At 36.4% G+C, this 25,233-nt stretch overlaps 2 protein-coding genes and 1 non-coding gene across 3 annotated transcripts; 2 read left to right on the plus strand and 1 right to left on the minus strand.

The window, feature by feature from the left end:
* The first annotated feature begins 6,719 nt into the window (after nt 1–6,719).
* On the plus strand, nt 6,720–9,349 carry LOC107646118 (arachin Ahy-3). The gene is made up of 4 exons (XM_016350312.3): nt 6,720–7,171; nt 7,388–7,680; nt 7,836–8,453; nt 8,725–9,349. Exons 1-4 carry the CDS (start codon nt 6,739–6,741, stop codon nt 9,112–9,114), a joined length of 1,734 nt encoding a protein of 577 aa, XP_016205798.2. The 5' UTR covers nt 6,720–6,738; the 3' UTR covers nt 9,115–9,349.
* A 13,008-nt stretch (nt 9,350–22,357) lies between these two features.
* Nucleotides 22,358–23,851, minus strand: LOC148554845 (uncharacterized). The gene has a single exon (XM_088491978.1). It carries the CDS (start codon nt 23,849–23,851, stop codon nt 22,358–22,360), a length of 1,494 nt encoding a protein of 497 aa, XP_088348104.1.
* A 643-nt stretch (nt 23,852–24,494) lies between these two features.
* LOC148554846 (small nucleolar RNA R71) lies at nt 24,495–24,598 on the plus strand. The gene has a single exon (XR_015886650.1). It is a non-coding gene; the product is annotated as a small nucleolar RNA R71 (small nucleolar RNA).
* The last annotated feature ends 635 nt before the right edge of the window (nt 24,599–25,233 follow it).

Consider the following 25,233-nt stretch of genomic DNA (forward strand, 5'->3'; position numbering starts at 1 on the left):
AGTATACATATCACTTAACGGTAATGAGTTGGTTGTTAGGTGTCCATTAAATACTAAGTTGTCAATTTAAAAATGGACAGGGGTTGATCTATCCTTGCCTCCCAAACAAAAACGCTGTTGTTTTAAGTGGGATGGGAGGTTCAAATGATACGCTGCTTCACTATATACTTTGAAAATGTATCACTGTGTTCAACTGTAAACCCTAAGACGGCATGGTTGATAGTAAAGAACGTGGGTCGACATCAAATCGGTGAAGTGGGAGAGTTGAAAACGAATCAGGTTGGAGTTTGAAAGTTATTGGGAGTGTGGAATCAATGTGGAAGAAAAAGAGGGTTGTCCTAGAGTGTAATTGTGGAATTTATGCAATTTTATTCATGTCCGGAACCGATATAAACCCAAACAGACTATTCTTTCGATGCTCATACTTCAAGGTAGGTTTATGAACAATTAAAATTTTGTTCACTTTGTTTTTCATTGATGCTCATATTTCAAGGTAGGTTTATCAAGAATTTCAATTATGTTCACTTTGTTTTTCATTAGATTTATAATAAAAAATATTATTTTGTAGACTCCAACACTTCATTACAAATACTTTTGTTGGCTTAATGATTATGTTGCATCATTCAATGAGGATGCTGCAAAGACTCTTTTGTTCGGAGGTTTGAAGCTGAATCAGAATCATAAAGAAGGTCATTCTTCTGCGGATGATAACAAAATTAGAAAGTTAGAGAAAAGATTGGTTGGCTTAAAAATTCATTTGAAGAAAGTTAGATTTAATTTTAGTCAAATTAGATGCACTCATGTTGAATGTGTTATGTTGGCATTTGTTGTTGGAATTGTAGTTGAAAACCTGTTTAATGGTGTAGTTTAGAGAGATCAAATGTTGTTTCTGGAGTATTGTGAAACATGGTGATTATGGTTAAGTTGTTTAGACTATAACATTTGTTGCTATTGATCACTTTTGATGCATGAATATAAATATAATTAACCTGCTTTTGTTTTTATATGTTCGTTTATTATTCAATTTTAAAGAATGCAGTAGTATACATAATTTTGTAATAAAATAAGGCATTATAAATTTGTTGAATAAAGTAAGAAGCCATCTGCTGAAAGTTGAAACTTAACACATGATACCATAATAATAGAATAAGGGAATCATCATTACAGCCCTTACTAATATAGTTACCCAAAAGAGTATTCAATCAACTATACCCACTTAAAACAATAGCGTTTTTGTTTGAGAGGCAGGGACAGATCGACTCTTTTCTATTTTTAAATTGACAGCTTGACACTTAATGGATACCTGACAGCCAACTCATCACTGTTAAGTGACACGTATACTTATTTCATTTGTTTTTAACGTCGGAAGGCACAGAAGAACCGCCATGTCTTACAAAATATAAAAACAGAAGTCGGAACGTATTTTTTTTTTAACAGAAATCACTTTATTTTTCTTAAAAATTGATAGGGACTGAATTGAGTGTTTACTCTAAAATGGGTGGGATGATATGATATAAAGAGTAATTGAGAGACTTATTCAAAGAAAATGAGTTAGTGATGATCACTTAATTAAATCTTCAAAATTTTCCTATAAATATAATGGTAATGCTAAGAAGAAAAAAAAAGATTAAAATTTACATTATTGAATGTTTATTAATTATTACAATAATTAATAAATATTAAATAACATGAGTTATGATTATTTTCTTTTGGTTAACAAATATTTTCGTAAATCGCTTTCTATATAATAATGGTCAAAAGCTATACAAATTAAACAGATAGACCAATAAGAACGAAACGAACAATAATAATTAACGAATTACAATTAATTAACCAAATAATGAATAATCTTTGATCAACAATAACAATCTCTGCTGCTGCAAGCTTATTCCCACTTCCACATATGCATGTACGGATGTACCTTCAACAAAAATATTGAAAGGATGAATAATATTTAGTTATCATCTTCTTAACATCATGCTTAATATATAACGATGAGATAATAATATATATACTTTAAGTAGCTGTTTTGTTTCCTAGTGATCATGTGGGTTTTGTGGTCATGTTAGGCGTATAGGCCATGTCTTCAGTTTTCGCTGCTCTGTTGTTGCTGCTGCTGCCGCCGTCGCTGCGAGCAGGGACAGAACTTAGTTAAAATAAGGAGGCCATGGTTTTCCAAACTTTTGATAAAAAAATTAGTAATACTTTTTCGAAAAATAAAAAATTAGTTCAATTGATTCAAATATTTTGCTATGATTTAAAATACCAAAGTTCAATCTTCATCTCTTGCTTTTATTGCATAGTAATTTTTAGTTTTAAATATTAAAAACATGTTGGATTTGGACTGAACTGAATGTATTCGCATTTCGCAACTCTCTATTCAATAAGCAACACTATCTCTACCTTTGAGTTCAAATATAAAAAATTAGGTTTTTTTATTTATGTAATTTAATATTATTTTATATTTTACTGTTTATTTAATTTAATTTTTTATATGATAAAAAATATTAGAATATTCAATAAGTATTGATATTATTGTATTTGTATAAATTGATAAAAAAATTCAATAAATATTATAAATTTTAATATTTGTAATTCTAACTTCTTTTTTACATATTTTAGAAGATATATATTCAAATTTTTATATAAAATAATCATGAAAAATTAAAGAATTGATGCATTTTTTAAGAAAAAAGCTAATATTCAAGAAGGAGAACATATAACATTTACAATATCAACACATGTAGATAGTTCTTCTACTTTAATGAATCACGAAAAAAGTGAGATACAACTTCCAAAAGTTCAAAGAGTTGCATTTGATGAATTTGACCTTAATTTTTTGGAACGAGACCCTGAAAAACGGATTTAAATTTGGCAATATCACCCAAATCAGAGAGATGATGTTAGACGAGTTTATCTTAAATGGGATTCATATCAAAAGCATCTTGATAATTATTTTCTATCTGGCCCCCAAAATTTTGTTTCAAGCTCCGCCACTGACTGCGAGACTGCTGGTTGCTACTGCTATTGCTGCTGCTGCGAGACTGCTGGTTGCTGCTGCGGGACTGCCGGGTGGATCGCGCAGGGATATGAGCTGGTCCACATTTTCGGGTTTAGTTTGTCGATTCATTGTGAGAAATGTAATGTAATTATTAGTAAAATGTTGTGATCAATGGACTAATTAACACTGTATTTGATCTGCCATTTCGTATTTATAGACGTTTTTGATGCATGCATGTGTACATTAGGGTACATTTACATGTATGATATATATGAGCGTGTTAACATTTGTAAACTTTGCATGAAATTTAACTTGTAAAAACATGATATTTTGATATTGTTGTATTCTTATATTAATTGTATAGTTCAGGTGCGTTGTTGGGAATTTTCCTTAGCTTTCTTGAGAAAACTAAAATAATTAAGGAAACTCATGGTAGCTAAGAGAGGCGTGTACGGTCATTACTTTTATTTTTTATTTTTTTGTTGAAAGAGATTACTGTTTCTTCATGCTGATGAGCATTGCATGAGAAATGCTACTGCATTTCGACGGAACTGCAGAGAAATGCATGGAATACTCCTCTTTTTTTTTTTTTTATAAGAAACTCAATGACAATATATAATAACTGTAAAAGAAACGGTGGTGAGTAATTTATACAAGAATTTCAGTGTCATTTGCACGAAAGTGGAAATAAGCCATGGCGTGCGGCTGCGTGTTTGAAGTTGGAAGGGCGAATTGTGAAGGTATTTACAGTAACGTGTATGTAGAATGAGTAGTTGGACATGAATTAAAAAAGATAGATGAATAGTCAACATTAGAGAAATTACCAGAAGTCAATGGAATATTTGTATAATGTGTATAATGAAGGTTTAGGAAGTATTAAATATATAATCATTAGTGTTATCTCTTCTCATCAGAGCTGAAACTTTTGGGATGAGTAGTATCATAACATGGTATTAGAACGCTAGATCCGAAAGGCCAAAAGTTCGATTTTTGGTGAACTCCAAAATCAGTTTAAGTTATTATTCCTAGTACTCGGATAGTTATTCTAGATAGTATGAGGGATGTTTATTTTATAACTCAATAACTCATTGTACACATTATACAAATAATCTATTGTCTCCCTAACGAGACTCTCAACATTATTTATTAAATTATTACTATTGTTATATTTTCTTTGATTCTTCTATAATTCTGTTACTTACTTCTGGGGCCCGGCCCGGCCATATTAATAGTTAAATTGAAGCGGTATGCAGTCGGATCATAACAATAGAAAGTGTATTACAGATTTTTTGACGGTGTATTGTAATGTAATTCTTCAACAATTTGACTGGGTATAGATTTTTAGAAGATAATTTATCCCTTTTTTTTAAAAAAAGAAATTGTTAGTGCAAATACAATATTTTATCATTTTTTTTAAATAAGACAAAAAAATACTTGACAATAATATTTATTGATAGAAAAAAAATCGAGATATTCACTCCTCTTCATTTCCCGCCTTGGCCTTGGACGGTGGCTGCCAATGCTTGGTTTAATCAAACCAGTGACTTGTATTATGTCTATTTATTCACTATTTTGTTTAAAAATAACAAAATATTATATAAATCTATATATAAACGATATTTTAGAAAAAATGGTACCATGAGGTGATAACTTTAAGAAACACAATCATTTAATATTTTTTTATCATATAATCAATTTATCTTTTTAAACTCAATGAGTATATTGTGGACAAAAAAATTGACCGTCTCATAATATTTAGACTATTAAATAGTTTTAGTAATAAAATATATTTTTAAAATATTTTAATAATTATTAAATAATTTTTATTTAATTTTAATTATAAATTAATTTTATATATATTATTTAATTATAAAATTTATTTTTTATTTTATAAATTATTATTTTATTATTCATCGTTTATGTTTATTAACAATTAAAAATAACAACGAAATAAATCTTCTATTAATCGTGATTTTTATACATATTTTGATAACGTGAATCAACGGATTTTTCTCTTGATAAAAATTAAAAAAATTGTGTTTGTTGTTAATTCAATCTATTTATTTGACACCAATTAATTGATAAGAAACGAGTAATGTTAAAAAAAACGAGATTAAAAGTATAACATAGTCGATTGAATTGCACACTAGAATATGAATTTTTTCATATTCAATCGATTGAAAATATAACACAATTAATTGAATTTCACATGATAATATAGATTTTTTTTATTCAATCGATTAAAAGTGTAACACAATCGATTGAATTGGACAATTAAAAATATAACACAATCAATTGAATTTTGCACGGAAATATAAAATTTTTTTATTCAATTAATTAGAAGGATAACACAATTAATTGAATTGAGTATTGCGCTATATATCATGCCTTCCTTTTTTTGAACAGCCTTCCTTATTTTTAACAAAAGTTTCCATTTTTACATGACTTCTTTTCTCTCTCTAAAACTAAAAAACTTCTCTCTTCATAGTATGTGTTATTATATCTTTAGAGACATGCGAATTAATATGTACAAATAAACGAAGTTTAAAAAATATTTTGTTAGCATTACTAATGTATTAATAACAGGTATGATAAAAAATTTTGTCATTATCAAAATAGATGTCCAAGTGATAGATTGTGCAATTTTCAACAGAAATTATCATTAGATATCAGTGTTTATTCTCTTAAATGAGAACATATATATAAACCATAAAATTGTAATATAAATGTTATATATGTTGTTAAGGAAAAATTATATATACCAAAGAATAGACAAAAAAAAAACTTACAAATTTTAAATTAGTAGTGGGTTGCATAAGTTTATAAATATAGTATTGCATCTTGTTTAAATCTATCTTAGACATTTACCTACAAACACTAATAGATTTATATAACTGTTAGATATTAATTGGTATCTATCTTTTTTTATTGAAGATAAAATTCTAAAGATAAAATAGATAAATAATAAAATAATAATTTATAAAATAAAAAATAAATTTTTAAACACATTTAAAAATTAAAATTCGTACAAACTCATTCACAAATAAAAATTATTTGACAATCCCATATTCCCATTAACAAAAAAATTAAAATTGGAAAAACGATAAATACTTTTGTTATTTGTGTTTTATTAAATTTAAATTTAAATTTAAATATTTTAATTTTAAAAAGCTATAATTTTAAATTTTAAATATATAAAAGAACAAATCTGAGACATGATATTTAAAAATAATTATTATAATTATTTTGTTAAATTTTTATAAATAATAATTGATTATGATAAATAATAATGAATACCTAATTGCCCTGAGACTGAGAGTGTTCCATTCCGGGGAATGCTAGGGGGACAATGACTTTGGTGAACAATATGAACAACCACCAATCAAATAAAAACACACTACATCTCCAATTTAACCCTCTAAATTTTAATATTAAAATAACCATCTGTACACTAGTAAAATAAACATCCGATATATCTATTGTTTACCTTGTTTAATATTTTCATTGTTCACCTATACTTTTCCATTCCATAAACATTAAACAATGCATCTAACCGGAGAATTAGGCATCAGCAAGAAAAGAGAAGAACTGAAGCCGTGCATGCGTGGTCCCCGTTGTGAAGAAATCGCAGATAAATGCTTAGCTGTACATGGAGACAAGGTTGCTCTCTTTGTATGCTTATCATGTTATAGAGATGCTTTGCGAGGTGTAACAAAGGAAGGGTGCCATAGCCATGCATGCTGAAGAGTGTCCCAAATGCTCAGTGTACCAACTCACTTTCTCCGACGTGTCCCTTCCTTCACCCTCCTCTCGCCCCCTATAAATCACCTCGCTTCTCATTCTCCTTCATCACAACCACAGCAATAACAATAATAGCAGCCATGGCTAAGCTTCTTGAGCTTTCTTTTTGCTTTTGCTTTCTAGTTCTGGGAGCTAGCAGCATCTCCTTCAGGCAGCAGCCGGAGGAGAATGCGTGCCAGTTCCAGCGCCTCAATGCGCAGAGACCTGACAACCGCATTGAATCGGAGGGCGGTTACATTGAGACTTGGAACCCCAACAACCAGGAGTTCGAATGCGCCGGCGTCGCCCTCTCTCGCTTAGTCCTCCGCCGCAACGCCCTTCGTAGGCCTTTCTACTCCAATGCTCCCCAGGAGATCTTCATCCAGCAAGGTTATTAGTTATTACTACTTTTTCATATTGTTATTGTCAATGATTGAATTTAATTATTTGACGGTAAAAATAATTTTGTACACTCACTAAACGTACTAACATTTTACAACAATTTACGATTGAGACACAAAAAAAAAAGGCATATCTGTATTTGAGAATTTTATTTTTTTTCCATGATCTTTGTTTGTTAATTTCATTTTGAATGAACACATACAGGAAGGGGATACTTTGGGTTGATATTCCCTGGTTGTCCTAGCACATATGAAGAGCCTGCACAACAAGGACGCCGATATCAGTCCCAAAGACCACCAAGACGTTTGCAAGAAGAAGACCAAAGCCAACAGCAACAAGATAGTCACCAGAAGGTGCACCGTTTCAATGAGGGTGATCTCATTGCAGTTCCCACCGGTGTTGCTTTCTGGCTGTACAACGACCACGACACTGATGTTGTTGCTGTTTCTCTTACTGACACCAACAACAACGACAACCAGCTTGATCAGTTCCCCAGGGTATATATATGCTCAAATCTCATTCGTTATTTTTGGCATGTGCATATATCATGAATATTGAGTATTAGTCTATTATTATTTCTTATGAATTCTCATCAATAAACCATGCCACATTTATATATAAATGATCCGTGACAATTAATAATACATAACAGAGATTCAATTTGGCTGGGAACCACGAGCAAGAGTTCTTAAGATACCAGCAACAAAGCAGACAAAGCAGACGAAGAAGCTTACCATTAAGCCCATACAGCCCTCAGCCTGGACAAGAAGACCGTGAATTTAGCCCTCAAGGACAGCACGGCCGCAGAGAACGAGCAGGACAAGAACAAGAAAACGAAGGTGGAAACATCTTCAGCGGCTTCACGTCGGAGTTCCTGGCACAAGCCTTCCAGGTTGACGACAGACAGATAGTGCAAAATCTAAGAGGCGAGAACGAGAGTGAAGAACAGGGAGCCATTGTGACAGTGAAGGGAGGCCTCAGAATCTTGAGCCCAGATAGAAAGAGTCCCGACGAAGAAGAGGAATACGATGAAGACGAATATGCTGAAGAGGAGAGGCAACAAGATAGAAGGCGTGGCAGGGGAAGCAGAGGCAGCGGCAATGGCATTGAGGAGACCATCTGCACCGCAACTGTTAAAAAGAACATTGGTAGAAACAGATCCCCTGACATCTACAACCCTCAAGCTGGTTCACTCAAAACTGCCAACGAGCTCAACCTTCTAATCCTTAGGTGGCTTGGACTTAGTGCTGAATATGGAAATCTCTACAGGGTTTGTACTTTCTCTTTTTCTATCTATTTTTTTAGCATACTACACTATTAACAAAATTTATCATTGTTAGTAAGATTTGGCTAATACCTTAAACATTAAGTATTAAATTCTAAATTTTAAATACTAAATACTAATGGTATAAGAATATAATGTTACTTAACTATCGATTAATATCGATAAAAAGTATTGATACTGATATTTTTCTTTTCTTGTAGTGTTACATTAGGCATTCGATTTGGTTATCTATTTACCCATTGAAATGTGATTGCAGAATGCATTGTTTGTCCCTCACTACAACACGAACGCACACAGCATCATATATGCATTGAGGGGACGGGCTCATGTGCAAGTGGTGGACAGCAACGGCAACAGAGTGTACGACGAGGAGCTTCAAGAGGGTCACGTTCTTGTGGTGCCACAGAACTTCGCCGTGGCTGGGAAGTCCCAGAGCGAGAACTTCGAATACGTGGCATTCAAGACAGACTCAAGGCCCAGCATAGCCAACCTCGCCGGTGAAAACTCCTTCATAGATAACCTGCCGGAGGAGGTGGTTGCAAATTCATATGGCCTCCCAAGGGAGCAGGCAAGGCAGCTTAAGAACAACAACCCCTTCAAGTTCTTCGTTCCACCTTTTCAGCAGTCTCCGAGGGCTGTGGCTTAAAAACGACCAGTATCTTTTGCAAGCGTGTTATCCACTACATACTTTTTGCCACAAATGAATAATATAATAATAAGAAGAATAATGTAGTTTTAATTTTTAGTATGAATAAGAATACAAAGGGGCATTGATGCCTTTTTGTTTAAGATCGGAATGTAACATATGTGCAATGAGCAGATATGGAGAAAACCTTTTGCGGGAAAAACATGAATAATAAAAGAAGTTATGGTCTCACGCACGCCACATTTGTCTTTGTATCCCCCTTTCTTTGTGATAAAACAAACTTGAAAAGAATATCAACAACACAGCATGCTCTAACATTTTGATGTAACTCCGAAAATCCGAGTAATTGTTGAGGGTGAGCTATAATGAGCTAGGATTTCTATTCAAGCACTATAAGATCGTGACAATTCAATTTTGACATGCATGGTATATATAGCTTGCTTATGATCATTGATGACTTGCTCATGTAAATCCAATTTTTACAATTTAGATGGCGAGTTCCTAAAGCCTCGTGAAGTAGTTTAAGTGTTTGACTATCTCATCAACATATAACTGAGCGTATTGATGAGTCGTAAAAACACTTTTTACTGGAAGAAAGTGTGACACTTGGTTATTTGGTTCACTATGATCCATATTTTGATGGTATGAGCTAGTCTTGTCACAAAATCTATGGTGATTCTTTTCCATTTCCATTTTAGTATCTCGATTTGCTGGAGTAAATCCGCAGGCTTTTAATGTTCAACTTTGATTTGTTGGCACACTAAGTATCGTGATATAAAGTCACCAATGTCCCTTTTTATGCCTTCTCACCAGAATAACTGTCGCAAATCCTAATGTTTTAATAGAACCAGGATGTATAAAATAGCGAGAGTTATGAGTTTCCACCAAGATTGTTTTTCGAAGATTTTCAATGTTTGGTACATACAATCGTTTACCAAAACGAAGAATTCCTTCTTGGTCCAATGTGAAGGTAGAGTTAATTCCGCTCTTAACATCACCAAAAAGTTTAAGCAGTTTTAAATCTTCTTTTTAGAGGGTTTTAATTCTTTTGATGAGGGATGACTGAGCATTCACATGAGTAAGAAAAATTCCAGATCTTCTAAGTTTGAACAGTATTCCTTTAACCTCGAGCTGATGAATTTCTCCAATCAGTGGTCTTTAAGCAGCTACGATGATATCAGCTTTTCATAGGTGATAAAGGATTGTACAATCATAATCTTTAAGCAGCTCTATCCATCTTCATTGCCTCAGATTTAAATTTTTTTGTTGAAATATATAGTTTAAATTTTTGTAATCCGTATAGATTTCGCATGTCTCATCATAAACATATAGTGTATTGGATAGTTTTACTTGCGTTTTTTGAGTTGGCATGAGACATGAGCAATAATTCGACCATGTTACGCTAACACACATTCCAACTCAAATCGAGATGCATCACAGAAGATGGAGAAACCCGTCCCAGAAGGTGGAACAAGAACGGGTGCTAAAATGAGGTAAGTATTGAGCATCTGGAAGCTATCATCACAAGCATCTGTCCACTAAAATTTGACATTCTTTTGGGTTAACTTAGTTAATGGTGATGAGATTTTTAAAATTTTTTTATGGATTGTCAATAATATCTTGCTCGACTAAGAAAACTACGAATTTCAGTCACAGAAATTGGTCTTGGCCATTTTTTAATGGCTTCAACTTTTTTCGAATATATCATAATTTCATCTTTCGACACCACATGTCCTAAAAATACCACTTGATCTAACCAAAATTCACACTTAGAGAATTTGGCATAAAATTGGTGCTCTAGAAGGGTTTTCAATACTCTCCTTAGATGATATTCATGCTCTTTCACACTTTTGAAGTATACTAAGATGTCATATATAAACACAATGACAAAGTGATTTAAGAAGGGTTTGAACACTCGATTCATTAGGTTCATAAAATTATAAAAAGGTTGCAGGAGTATTCGTTAATGCAAATGACATTACAATAAACTCATAATGTCCATAGCAAATACAAAAAGCGGTTTTGGGAGATATCTTCCTGCTTGATTTTCAATTGATGTTACTCCAAATGTAAATCGATCAAATCATTGATTCTAGACAATGGATACTTGTTGTGAATGGTCACTCTATTAAGTTGTCGATAATCTATACATAGGTGTATTGATCTATCTTTCTTCTTTATGAAGAGAACAAGGGCTCCCAAAGAAGATACGTTAGGACAAATGAACCCTTTATTCAACATATCTATAGCTTGGTCTTTTAATTCTCGCAGCTCTCTTGGTTCCATACAATAAAGAGGAATTGATATGCGATGAGCTTCCGGGATTAAGTTTATGGAGAATTGAATTTTTCCATCAGGTGGTATGCCTGGTAAGTCATCAGAAAATACATCTGAAAATTTCTTCACCACAGAAATATGACCAATGCTACGCATCATGGATTCAATGTTTCTAACTACCGCAAGAAACCATGACACCCTTTGTTTATCAGGTTCATGACTTTTTTTTAGAGGAGAGATGAGTTTGTTTGGGGTCAAGTATCCATCACCTTTAAAAGTAAAAGGTAGAATATCTAGAACATTAAACTTCATTATTTTAGAATAATAAATCACGTTAACATGATAAGCTGCTAGCCAATCCATACCTCAAATGACATCAATGTCTTCCATCGGATCTAGAAGAATTAGGTTATATTAGCCAAGGTGTCCACAGAGTTTATAGTAACGAAACAAGATTGAAACACAAATTGAACCATAGTGAAAACTGAGCGGAGTATCGACTTGGAAGGGGTTGTCTAATAACACAAGTTGCATGTTGAAATGGTTTGCTAGAGTTGGGAAAACAAATGAATAATAAGAACTCGTATCAAATAGCACTTGAGCATCCAAAGAGAAAACTTGTAAAATAAAGTACCTATTACAACTGCATTTGAAGCCTGTGCATCTTGGTGAATTAAGGTATATACACGTGCTTGTCCTCTACCTCTCTAATTTGTTCCTTTGCCCCCAGGATTTCACCCTCCTATCCCTCTACCTTGGCTAGCAAAGTTTCCAAGAAACGTAGTTGAGTATGAAGGTGAAGGTGATGGTGTCGTAGAATATGCATGACCTTAAATAATTCCTCCCTGGAACTTGGACTATCCTTCCTTAGGTGACCAGTTTGATTGCATCCAAAATATGCACCAATGGCCTTGAAGCATACTCCAGAATGAGGATGTCCACATTGTTGGCAGTATGGTTTGCCATGCATAGATTAATCACCAGATTGATAGGTCCCTCCAGTGAAACTCTTTGAGCCTGAGAGGCTTGTTAGAGGGGTACAGACGGCGCAGCTTCAATAATGGGTGCTTGTTGATTGTCTTGATGACCTTTATAACTTGGTCCTCGTCTGAAATTAAAACCACTAAAGAGCTGTCTTTTTGTCTTAAGCTTCTTATCTGCTTGTTTAGGAGTGATTCTTTCACTATTTATAACCTCAATTGCATAGGTAGAATCTAGGATTTTATTGAAGTTCATTTGCCAAATCTCTGGCACTCGAGTAATATACATGGGTTCTTCCAGGCCTCTCACGAACCTACGAACTCTAATTTCTTCAGAAGGTATTAAATAAGAAGCGTTCTTGGAAAGCCTGAAAATTCTTTAGCATACTCTGTCACAGTCATGCTTCGTTGCCTTAATCTCTCTATTGCAATGGCATCCTCTGCTTGCTTGCTAGCAGGGTGAAATCTTTCAATAAATTTCTTAATGAATTCTTCCCATATAAGAGTAGGCAGCCCAGTTGCTTCCTTACTTTCAATAAGGGTCTTGTACCAATATCTAGTTATCACTTGAAGGTTATATGATACTAGCTCAATAGCGTAATCTTTTTTGCATCTAAGGGCTCACAGGATTTTTCTCACATCTTCAAGGTATTGTTGAGGATCCTCATCCAGGAAATCTCCTTTGAAAGTGGATGAGTTAATATTTAGGTATTGTTTGAAGGTAGGTTTCTTATCTCTAAAAATAAAAGGAAACATTCATGGAGAAAAAGTTAAGGTGGGTTTGTGTTTGCACACTGCCGTTAGCTCGGTTTGCCAAAAATTCAACTACAACACACAGATTATCATTAACTGTTCTAAGTTTTGCTACCAAGCTTGCAGGTGTTTCTCTATTTACTAGATTTTCTTGTATTTCTTATGGAACTATATCGGCTTGAGTTATATTTTCCAAGTGTTCGTCTTCTTGAAGTACTTTTCATGTCCTTCTACTGGCTATTCTTTGACTCGTCCTAGCATTCGCTCTTGTAAGGGTGAGAGATTAGTCCTATTAGATGTTGTAGTGTTAGGAGCATGAATGGCTCCACCATGCAATTTAGGTGGCATCTTTTCACCTAGTAAGCAAAGAATGTGGTCACATAATATCCAAAGAAAGGACAAGAATTTTATCGAAGACACAGATATAAGTTTAACTTCCTACAGGCTTTTGGTAACATCACACTTGTGAAAATGGGTTAACAACCATTTGCACAATCGTAAACTTATTAAAAGACATTTGCTCCATATTACACAAGAAAATCTAAACTCTAATACCAACTTTGTCACAGCCGAATTTAAGTAGTAACCGGCAATAAAAAAAAGTTTTCTAATAAGCCTATTAATTGCATAATTCTTAAATGAATAATTTAAATCTGCATCTATTATATATCACAAATACGAGTTTATATATACAAATATATAATACTATCAAACATTAAAGATATTGCCTGTAATATATGAAATATTAACTAAGAAATTCAAGGTGTAGTATAAATGACAAGGCCCTTGGAAGACAAGGACTCACCAAAAAGCCGATTTCTACCGAGGGATAGAAGGATTAGGACTCTAATCTATATTTATATTTAAAAAACATATAATATTCAAGAAACATATAAAAAAATTTAAATAAAATATTTTGTAACAAATTAAAATATTCTATATTATGTAATAAATATAAAAATGAATAAAATTATTTATATTTAAATAACCAAATAATTATTATTGATGAGTATTTTAGTCAAATTGATTAAATAATATGTTATTTTACTCTTACAAAAGAGAAATATATTCTGTTCCAAGGTATTATTTGAAACTAAGGTGGATTTGGGTTTGAACGTGAGATTTAAACGCCTTTGAGTGAGTTCTGACTTATTTGCTAGGATGGTGGTTCAAGGTTATCAAACTCACGAATCTAAGTAAACTCGTGGAATTGACTTAGACTTGACTTGTAGACTCGTTCGAGTTTACTTGTTATGAATTCTTATACATACATACATACATACATACATACATACATACATACATACATACATACATACATACATACATACATACATACATACATACATACATACATACATACATACATATATATATATATATATATATATATATATATATATATATATATATATATATATATAGGGAGTTCTATGGTGGCATGGGGAATGGTGGTCAAGAATGGCTAAGAATTGACTTGCCTATGATAAGAGGACAGGTGACGACACAGTAGGTGTAAGACCCGGTTAATTAACGGCTAATTAACCTATAAATGAGAATTTATTCTAGAAAGGAAAAAATGTTATTTTTTATGGCTAAATGTGATAGAGGAGATTGAGACGAGAATTTCGGTACCAATTTTATAGAAAACGGACCAAGATTGGACCAAACGGGCCAAACCGGACCAACCCTAGTTTTCAGCACTCTCTCTCCTCACAACACACTCAAACATGCTGAAATGGTGGAGAGGAAGGGAAGAAAACTCTCTCAACTTCTTTCTCTCACTTGATCTTCAAACCACCATAACTTTTGATCTAGAGCTCCGATTGTCGCACCGTTTGCGGCCACGCGTTCACCGCAGAGAGCTCTACAAAACCCATACAATCAATCTTGAGGTAAGCTACGTTTTGCTTTTCGAATTTCCAGCCTTGTTTTCGAGTTTCATGAGCAAAAATGTTGAGATTTTGGGCTCTTTGATGTTATAGGACCCAACTCTCTTGAAGGAGAAGATTAATCTTGTCTCCTTGGACCTTGAGTAAGGTAAGATATCTCAAACCCTAGTGAGAATGTTGAACTTGTGGTTGTGGGTGTTGAGCTCTTGTGTTTTGGTATGATGATTGTGGCTTAGGTTGTGTATATGTGAATATTGGAGCTTGATTGGTGATTTTGGAAAGCTTGGGAGAGGGTTTTGTGTGACAAAATCTATTCTTGGAGGTGTTGAGACCTTGAGAGCTTGAGGAAAAGTGGTTTGGAAGTGCTCTGGTTGAGCTTGGGAAATCGGCTAAGGTATGGTTTCGGTTTCCCATATCTATTATGTAATGTGGTAGGAAATACTTAGGCTAGAGGCCCTAAGATAGGCATTGAATTGTTGGTGTTGTTGAATGGTTGAGATATATGATGTGTTCATATATGTGATTATGAATATTGATGCCTTGATTGTGTGATATATGAGAAATGCATGTTGTGATATATGCTTGATGGATGATTGAGGTTGAATTGATGGGTGGTACCATGTTGATGGTGAGTATGATGTTGATCATGTATAATGATGGTTGATTGGAAATGGTATTATTGGAAATTGAGATGAGGAAGGATGTATGACATGATATTGTGTTTGTCCTTTAGCCATTGGATTGAGAAGTGTTAAAATGGTTGGATGTGATTTTGGGAATTTTGGTAAAATATCAATGTGTGAGTTGAGGATGGCTTGATGTTGATTTTGGTACATTTTGATTGATTTCAAAGAAAAGGGATGAAATTGGCATGTTTTGATTGATTTCGAAAAGAGTTGAAAGTGGCTTGTTTTGAAAATGGCACTTTATGGTTTTGTATGAAAACATGATTTTTGGGTATACTTTGACGGGACATAACCTGGACTGCGGATCTCTGTTTTCTGCCAAATCTATTTAGAAATGGAATTGGATCCGGGATGTCCATGCCGTTCGAAGAACGGGTAAAAAACGATTTAAAATGAGAAAGTTATATCCGTCAGAAGATTGGGGGTTGAATCTGTGAATTCTGCAGCTTTTAACTTAGAAAATTTTTAGCAGAATAACCCCCCGTGCGTTGGCACACTTGGCGCGTACGCATCGTTCTTCGAGAAAACACCATCCACGCGTGCGCGTGGTGTGCATGGGCGCGTCGATGCGCTGCACCAAATGCCCAGCCATTTTCCCGAGAGTTGTGCCAAAGTTGTGCCAGTTTTATGCCTGGGGCGCAAGAGCACCCACGTGTATGCGTGGCTGACGCGTGCGCGTCGTTTGGCTAATTTTCAATCCGCGCGTTCGCGCGTATGACACTTGCGCGTCAATGAGTTTTAAGGCCATCCACGCGGGCGGGTGGAGTGCGCGTACGCGTGGCCCTATTTTCATCCCAAAGTTGATTTTTGAGTTTTAAAAGCCAAATTTCATACTTCTAAGCCTCCAATCTCACCACTTATGTCTTAAATCATTATGATATGCCTAGCTATGAGATAAGGGGCTAGTGAATGTGGTAACTTGCAAGTGAAGCAAGGGAAAAATGAATGATCAATGAAGATCAAAGATGATTATGTAAGATGTGGAGGATGGCGGTGGAAGTGCTTGTTATGCCATGGGCCGAAGGGCCGTAATTGTAAATAAATTGGCTGGTTATGGATTTAACCGTGAGCCGGATGGCTAGATTATCGTCGTGTTACGGCAGAGCCATGTTTATGGCTAAGTATAAATGCATATATGCTGTTGAATGAATTGTGAATGTTTGCACTTCCACTATCAGAGATGAGGGTTTCCCTGGGAGGAAGCAGTGGCTAGCCCCCACGTGCCCCAGGTTGAGACTCGAAGCTTTGTTGACCCTATGTCGTAAGTGTGGCCGGGCATTGTGAAAGTCCCGGATGAGCTCGCCCCCGTAAATATTCACCGGTGAGGGTGATGGATATGGATCATGATTATGATCAAGTTTATGATGAGTATAACTCGAGTTGGGGATGCGCGACAGAGGGACAGTCCAAGGTTAGCTACCAGGACTTGTCGGGTTGGCTCTATAACCGACAGATGATATCATCAGCCACTAGGGACAGGCATTCATCATATGCATACTATGTGAATTGTTTGAGATTGCCTATTTGACTGCATATTACTTGCTATTTGTCTAAATGCCTTAATTGTTCTTACTTGTATATCTCTTGTCTGATATAACTGTGTTTGCTATATTATACTCCTGCTGGTGGTTGGGAGGTCTAAAGGAATTGGAAAGGGAAGTATTAGTTAGACTGAAGAATCTTTAGTTAGTTGCCACTTACGGTTTAGCTTGTTTATAAGCTTTGATATTATCTGGAGGAAGTTCTAGGATTGCCTTCAGCTTTCCTCTATTATTATGTATTATATATGTGGAAGCTGTTACCATGCTAGGGACCTCTGGTTCTCACCCATGTGGATTTTGTGATTTTCAGATGCAGGACGCGAGGCTTCTCGTTGAGGCATGCCGGAGACTTCTGGATTAGCGAAGATCCTTTGTTTTCGGGACTCTGTTTTGGGTTATATATTTTGTTTAGATACTTTTATCTCCATTAAATAATACAAACTGTGATGACTCCTCTTATAGGAGGTTTTGGAGAATAGGTTTCTGTATTTGTGTCCCTTTGGGTTTTCTTTGGGGTTTTCCTTATTTTATTATATGTATATATTGTTATGCTCGGACCGGTTATCTTCGCAGCCGGATTTTGAGTCTTGATATTCCTGTTTTTGACACTCCCTTGTATATATAATATCTCGTGTTAGCTTATCCTTTGCTCGTTACGTTATCGATCGGAGTGTTGCGCGTTCGAGTTACGATTTTTGTTTACCCCTTTTTCTACAAAGGCTCCTAGTTATAATTAATTATTCATACTACTATACGTACTAAATTTTTGTTTTAGAGGTCGTAATACCTTGCCATATCTGAATTATGACTTAAGCATAAGTCTCTGTATGGTAGGGTGTTACATTATGGTATCAGAGCAGTTCGTTCCTGTAGAGCCTGAGGAATGGACTGACTATACTTCTGTGCATTCTCTGTGTGTGTGTTATGTGCTACTAGTATATCTGCTTGATATAATTGGCATAAACGTTCATGAGCATGCATTTGGGACTTTGAAGCACTAGACTTCCGATATTGAGACTGATCAACTTAATATCGATTGTTTGGTGTGTATAGGGACCAGATGACGCCTCGTGTACGCGGTAGAGGTCGTGGGAGAGGTCGTACTAATGCTCGTGCGCCGGAGACTAACCCTAATGATCCGGTGAACTTTATGACTGCGTTGGAGAACATGGCTGCTGCTATGCAAGCCACTGCTGAGGCTCTGGGCCAACAGATGAACAACCATGGTAATGACGGAGGTGGAGTTCAGGGCCCGATGACACTGGAAAACTTTTTGAAGGTTAATCCCCCGAAGTTCAAGGGAACTACTAGCCCGACTGAGGCCGATACATGGTTTCAGGCCATGGAATGAGCACTGCAAGCGCAGGTGGTACCTGAAGGGCAGCGTGTAGAGTTCGCTACCTATTTGCTCACTGGGGAAGCGTCGCATTAGTGGCAAGGAATCCGACGCCTCCTGCAGCAGGGTGATGATTATATCACCTGGGACGTCTTCCAAGAGGAGTTCTATAAGAAGTACTTTCCGACTTCTGCTAGGACGGCCAATGAGCTTGAATTGTTGCAGCTGAAGTAGGGTACTATGTCCGTATCTGAGTATATGGTGCGGTATTTTACAACCACACTTACTAACCAGCAAGTGCACCGGGTCGTACCAAGTAATACCTTACGTGAGTAAGGGTCGATCCCACGAGGATTGATGGACTAAGCAACAATAGTGTTTGATAGGCTTAGTTAGACAAACAAAAATTGGTGTTGAGATGCAGTATAAAAGAGATTAAACAATATAAAAAATATTGAAGAAAGGCAAGTAATTAAGTTGAGAGTAATATATGGAGAAGGCAGTTAAGGCTTCAGAGTTATCTATTTTCTGGATTGACTTTTCTTATTAACTATTTTAATTACGCAAGATTTAATTCATGGCAAACTATTTATGACTAGACCCTAATTCCTTAGACCTTCCTAGTCTCCTCTAAAATTTATCAACTGCCAATTCCTTGGTCAATTAATTCCAATTAGAGGGTGATGATCGAATCCTAGTTTATATGCCACAAGAATCCTAATTATTCAAAGATAAAGGGATTATATGTCACGTATCCCGTTAAATACAAACAATTAGAAATTCAGGATAATATGTTTTCAAGCTATTGTTCAAGTAAAGAGCTTTTCCAAGTTTTACAAGAACTAAAATAGAACATGGGTCATACTTCCGTTCCACCCAAATTCATAAAATAAAGAACGAAAATAATTATTGAAATATAAATCAAAACATGAATTAAAATAGAAAAATAATATTATCAATCCATACAATAGACAGAGCTCCTAACCTTAACAGTGGAGGTTTAGTTGCTCATGGAAAAGAGAAAATAAGGATTCAGGTAAGAATGTACCGCCTTCCAATCTGATGGCATCAGATCCCTTTTTATAACTAATCCTAATAAATTTAAAATCTAATATTTAAAATTAAACTTAAAATAATATCTTTTCCTAATTTAAGATTTGAATTTAAATTTGAATTAATTAACAGATCTTCAGTTGATGGGTGGGGACCACTTGATTTGTCCATTCTGCAGCTTCTAATCTATGATTTCTGGGCTAAGAACTGGGTCAAAACGGCCCAGAAATTGCCCCCAGTGTTTTTCTACATTTTCTGCACGTGGCGCATGTGACGCGTTCGCGTCGTCCACGCGTTCGCGTCATTTGTGCAGATTCCAGTCCACGCGTTTGCGTCAGGCACGCGATCGCGTCATTGCGATTTCCTCCATTCCGCGCGGTCGCGTGAGCCATGCGTCCGCGTCGGTATTCGTTGGTCATCTCCTTGGCTTCTTCTCTTTCTCTGCAGAAACTCCATCAAATTCTGCCAAATGCTCCCTAAAATAAACAGTATTGTACAAAATTCAAAATAGCATCCATAGTGGCTAAAATATAATTAATTCTTAATTAAACTCAACAAATTAACTGCAAATTCACTAGGAAAAGATAGACAAGATGCTCACGCATCACAACACCAAACTTAAACTGTTGCTTGTCCTCAAGCAACCAAAACTAATATAAGCTTAGGATGTGAATTTGCATGAGAATGAGAGTTCGATTAAGCCCATGTCTTCTCTTATAGTGGGGTTTACAACTGCAATCCTGAACAATTTTGGCATCTCACTTTATCCTTTGAAGTTTAGGATGATTGGCATCCATAGGAACTCAGAATTCAGATAGTGTTATTGATTTTCCTAGTTCAGTATGTTGATTCTTGAACACAGCTACTTTATGAGTCTTGGCTGTGACCCTAAGCATTTTGTTTTCCAGTATTACCACCGGATACATAAATGCCACAGACACATAACTGGGTGAACCTTTTCAGATTGTGACTTAGCTTTGCTAGAGTCCCCAGTTAGAGGTGCCCAGAGTTCTTAAGCACACTCTTTTTGCTTTGGATCACGACTTTAACCGCTCAGTCTCAAGCTTTTCACTTGACACCTTCACGCCACAAGCACATGGTTAGGGATAGCTTGATTTAGCCGCTTAGGCCAGGATTTTATTCCTTAGGGCCCTCCTATCCATTAATGCTCAAAGTCTTGGATCCTTTTTACCCCTTGCCTTTTAGTTTAAAGGGTTATTGGCTTTTTCTGCTTGCTTTTTTTTTTTCTCTCTTTTTTTCCGCAAGCTTTGTGTTTTTCACTGCTTTTTCTTGCTTCAAGAATCAATCTTATGATTTTTCAGATTATCAATAACATTTTTCTTTTTTATCATTCTTTCAAGAGCCAACAATTTTAACATTCATAAACTTCACTATCAAAAAATATGCACTGTTTATGTCATGCATTCAGAATCACAAAAAATACCACCACATTTAAGTAAATCAGACTATTTTTTAAAATTAACTCAATTTCTCATGCACTACACTTCTTTTTCTTTTCTTTTTAGGTTCAAGTTCAGTGAGTGGTATATGAAACATCTTTTCAGCATTAAAGCAATTAAATGAAAACTAAACTAGTCCTAGGATTCTAACTAATAAAGGATCATGCAACAAACAAAGAAAAATAACAGGAAACTGGAACATAATATAGAAAAAGAGGGGAGGAATAAAAAATGAAAGGAACTCAACCACCTTAATTATCCTAGCGGTCGCTTTATTCTTCAGGTTGTGCTCCTTCGCGAAGATGATTCGCCTCCCTTTTGTACTAGAAAACCTGTAAGCGCGGCGTCAACACCAAACTTAAGGGTTTGCTTGTCCTCAAGCAAAGAAGAACTGAAAATAGAAAAGATAAATATTAAAATGAAAAAAAAAAGAAAAAAAATAAATAAATAAAAGGATAAGAGAATAAGAGAGAAGTAGGATTGGGAGAGAGAGAGAAAGAAAACTGGGCGGCACAAGCGACGCGACCGCGTAGGGCATGCGGTCGCGCGCATTGCTCTTATACGGATTGACGCGATCGCGTCGGTCACGCGGTCGCGTGACCCAGTTTGTGCTTCTGGCGCGAGTGCAGCCTCGCGCCAGCACAACTCTCTGTTTGAATTGATATAATTGCCAAAATTGGGGTGACGCGATCGCATGGGGCATGCGATCGCGCGAGTGGGCATTTAATGGGGTACGACGCGGCCGCGTGGGGCATGCGGTCGCGTGAAGGGAATTGCGTGTCCAGCGCCAGTCCAGCACCACTCTAGCACAACTTTCAGCTGTGCACCCGTTTTACGTCAAAAATCAGGGCACGCGGCCGCGTGGGTCACGCGGTCGCGTGGGAGGCCATTACGCCCATACGACGCGGATGCGTCGGCGACGCGGTCGCGTGGGATGAATTGTGCCATTGGCACGCCTCCAGCCACGCTCCAACGTGACTCTCTGTTCGTTTTTATTTTTCTCTTCTCCCCTTGCGATGCGGACGCGTCGCTGATGCAGTCGCATCGCGTAGCTTTTTTTTTTTTTTTGAAATATAGCTTGAGGTGTTCGGTTCCTGGAAGAACATAGCTGCATGATCAGAAAATTAGTGAGAACTTAATAAAAAATAAAATAAAATAACTAAGAAAAATACTACTACGAAAAAATAATAGCTAAGGATACGAAATTATCGGGTTGCCTCCCGACAAGCGCTTCTTTATCGTCATTAGCTTGATGGTCAGCTCCTCTAAGGAGGAGGATCATAGGGGCTCAGCTCTTTGAACTTTTTTCCTGTGTCTCCATAACGTAGCTCAATATGCTCCAGAGAGAGGATTCTGATTACTGTATAAACCCATGCTGGATTGCTGGTCAACACCACCTTCATTCCTGGGGAGAAACCTTCAGTGGGGATCTTTTTGTTTCTCCATCCTCTGGGTATTTTTTTCTTTTTGGGGACCTCCTCCTTGGTGGATGATGCAGTTCCAACACCAAACTTTGGTTTGATGTCAGGCGGAATTTTATCGGTTGTCACCACAGGAGGTTTGAGTTGCAAATTCTGCTGTGCATCATCAGGGAGTTCTTGAAGGTTTGGATCAATGAGTTCAGCCTGCATGCACCTCTCTTCTTCACCTGTTGAATGTACATCTTTGAAGACATGAAAGACCAGTTGCTCATTATGCACTCTAAGCACTAATTCACCCACTTCTACATCAATCAGAGCTCTTCCAGTGGCTAGGAATGGTCTTCCTAGAATTATAGAGGCATTCTCATCCTCCCCTGTATCAAGAATCATAAAATCTGCTGGGAGAAAGAACTTACCCACTTTGACCAAGATATTCTCCACTAATCCGTATGCAGGCTTCATAGATTTGTCTGCCATCTGTAATGCTATCTTTGTGGGTTGTGCCTCTTGGATATGTAGCTTCTTCATCACAGATAAGGGCATTAGATTTATGCTTGCCCCTAGATCACATAGGGCTTTCTCAAAGGTTGTGCTCCCAATGGTGCATGGAATTTGAAAGCTCCCTGGATCTGGCATCTTCCTTGGTAAGTTATTCTGAATGACAGCACTACATTCCTTAGTCAGGACTACTGTCTCATCTCCCTTTAAACGCTTTTTCTTTGACAACAGCTCCTTCATGAACTTGACATAGATAGGCATTTGCTCCAAAACCTCAGCAAAAGGAATATTGATTTGTAACTTTCTGAAGATTTCCAAGAACTTTGAAAACTGCTTGTCCTTGGTCTCCTTTTGAAGTCTCTGAGGATATGGCATCTTAGGCTTGTACTCAGGAGCCTTTGGCTGTGTAGGATAAGTGTCAAGAGAGTCTGGGAATGGGTTGTCTGCACGCTTTGGAGGGGCGTGCTCTACTTCTTCCTTCTTCTCATCTGGAGCTTCTTTTTCAACTACATCTTTATTGACCTTGGTCTCAGAGCCAGCTACCTTACCACTTCTCAATTGAATAGCCTTGCAATCTTCTCCTGGGTTCACCACTGTATCCTCTTGAAATGTACTTGCAGACCTCTCAAGTATTTGCTTGCTCAGTTGGCCCACTAGCACCTCTAAGTTTCTAATAGAGGATTTGGTTTCTTGTATAACTTGTGCTTCCGTACTTGCCACTTGTTCACTTATTACAGTGATAGCCTTGCATTCCTCTCTTGGATTTGGAATTGTGTTACCAGGAAGGCTGTTAGTGGTCCTCTGATCAATTTCATTAACCTTTGTGGCTAATTGACCCATTTGAATTTCCAGGTTCTTGATGGATGCTCTGGTTTCCTGTCTAAAACCTGTCAATATTGCTTCTAAATCATTGTTCTGCTGGAAACCGCCCTGAGAACTATTGTTGAAGTTCTGAGGTCTCTGAGGTTGGTCCCTCCACCCAAAGTTTGGGTGATTTCTCCATCCCGGGTTGTATGTCTTAGAATATGGATTATTGTTGGGATTCCTAGGACCACTCCCCATGTAATTCACCTGTTCATAATAAGGTTGAGCATAATCATGATTATAATTTTGAATAAAATTACCTGCCATGTCATAGGAGATTTCTTGGGGTGGATTTTGAGTGTTGATAGCTGAGACTTGCATGCCACCCATCTGTTGAGTAAGTAGATTTATCTGTTGAGACATAAGCTTGTTCTGAGCAAGAAGGGCATTAATAGCTTCCACTTCCAATACGCCTCTCTTCTGAGCGGTCTCAGAGTTCACAGGATTCCTGTTAGATGAGTAGAGATATTGGTTGCTTGCAACTAATTCAATCAGCTCAATAGTCTCCTCTGGTGTCTTCTTCTTGTGCAATGAACCGCCTGCAGAGGTATCTAAGCTCATCTTTGACATCTCTCCTAAGCCTTCATAAAAGATATCCAGTTGGGTCCACTTGGAGAACATGCCAGGAGGGCATTGCCTAGTCAGTAGCTTGTATCTCTCCCAAGCTTCATAAAGAGTTTCACCCTCCTTCTGTCTGAAAGTCTGAACCTCCAACCTAAGCTTAGTCAGCTTCTTTGGTGGGAAAAATTTAGTGAGAAATTCAGTAACGACCTTTTCCCAAGTATTCAGACTCTCCTTTGGTTGGGAGTCTAGCCATAGCTTTGCTTTATCCCTCAGAGCAAACAGGAAAAGCATGAGTCTGTACACCTCTGGATTCACTCCATTTGTCTTCACAGTATCACATATCTGCAGAAAATCAGAAATAAATTGATTTGGATCTTCATGAGGAAGTCCATGATACTGGCAGTTTTGTTGCACCAGGGTGACCAATTGTGGCTTCAACTCAAAGTTGTTTGCAGTTATAGGAGGCACCACAATGCTTTTTTCATAGAGATCCGCAGTAGGGGCAGAATAAGAGCCAAGCACTCTCTTCTGTTGATCATCCCCATTCGGATTTACCACATTGGCATTAGCATTATTATTTGCCATGGTGGATTCTGCAGTCTTGCAAAGTCTTGCTTGTTGTAAACGTCGCCTGAAAGTTCTTTCAGGTTCAGGGTCAAAGTCTAAGAGATGTTCTTTGTCTCTGTTCCTGCGCATACACAAGCAGAAAACAAGAAAAAATGGGACTCTCTACGTCAGAGTGCAGAGAAGTCCCTGTGATGTAACCTGTGTACAATAATAAAATAAAACTACTA

The sequence above is a fragment of the Arachis ipaensis genome, chromosome B6 (assembly GCF_059453495.1).
Source record: "Arachis ipaensis isolate K30076 ecotype BB chromosome B6, ASM5945349v1, whole genome shotgun sequence".
Lineage (NCBI taxonomy): Eukaryota > Viridiplantae > Streptophyta > Magnoliopsida > Fabales > Fabaceae > Arachis > Arachis ipaensis.

Excerpts from the sequence above, each read along its gene's own strand:
- LOC107646118 (XM_016350312.3), top strand. The coding sequence starts at position 6,739 with ATGCTGAAGAGTGTCCCAAATGCTCAGTGTACCAACTCACTTTCTCCG. Across the intron at positions 7,681-7,835 it reads AGCTTGATCAGTTCCCCAGG|AGATTCAATTTGGCTGGGAA; the intron begins GTATATATATGC and ends AATACATAACAG. Across the intron at positions 8,454-8,724 it reads AATATGGAAATCTCTACAGG|AATGCATTGTTTGTCCCTCA; the intron begins GTTTGTACTTTC and ends ATGTGATTGCAG.
- LOC148554845 (XM_088491978.1), bottom strand. The coding sequence starts at position 23,851 with ATGGGTCAATTAGCCACAAAGGTTAATGAAATTGATCAGAGGACCACT.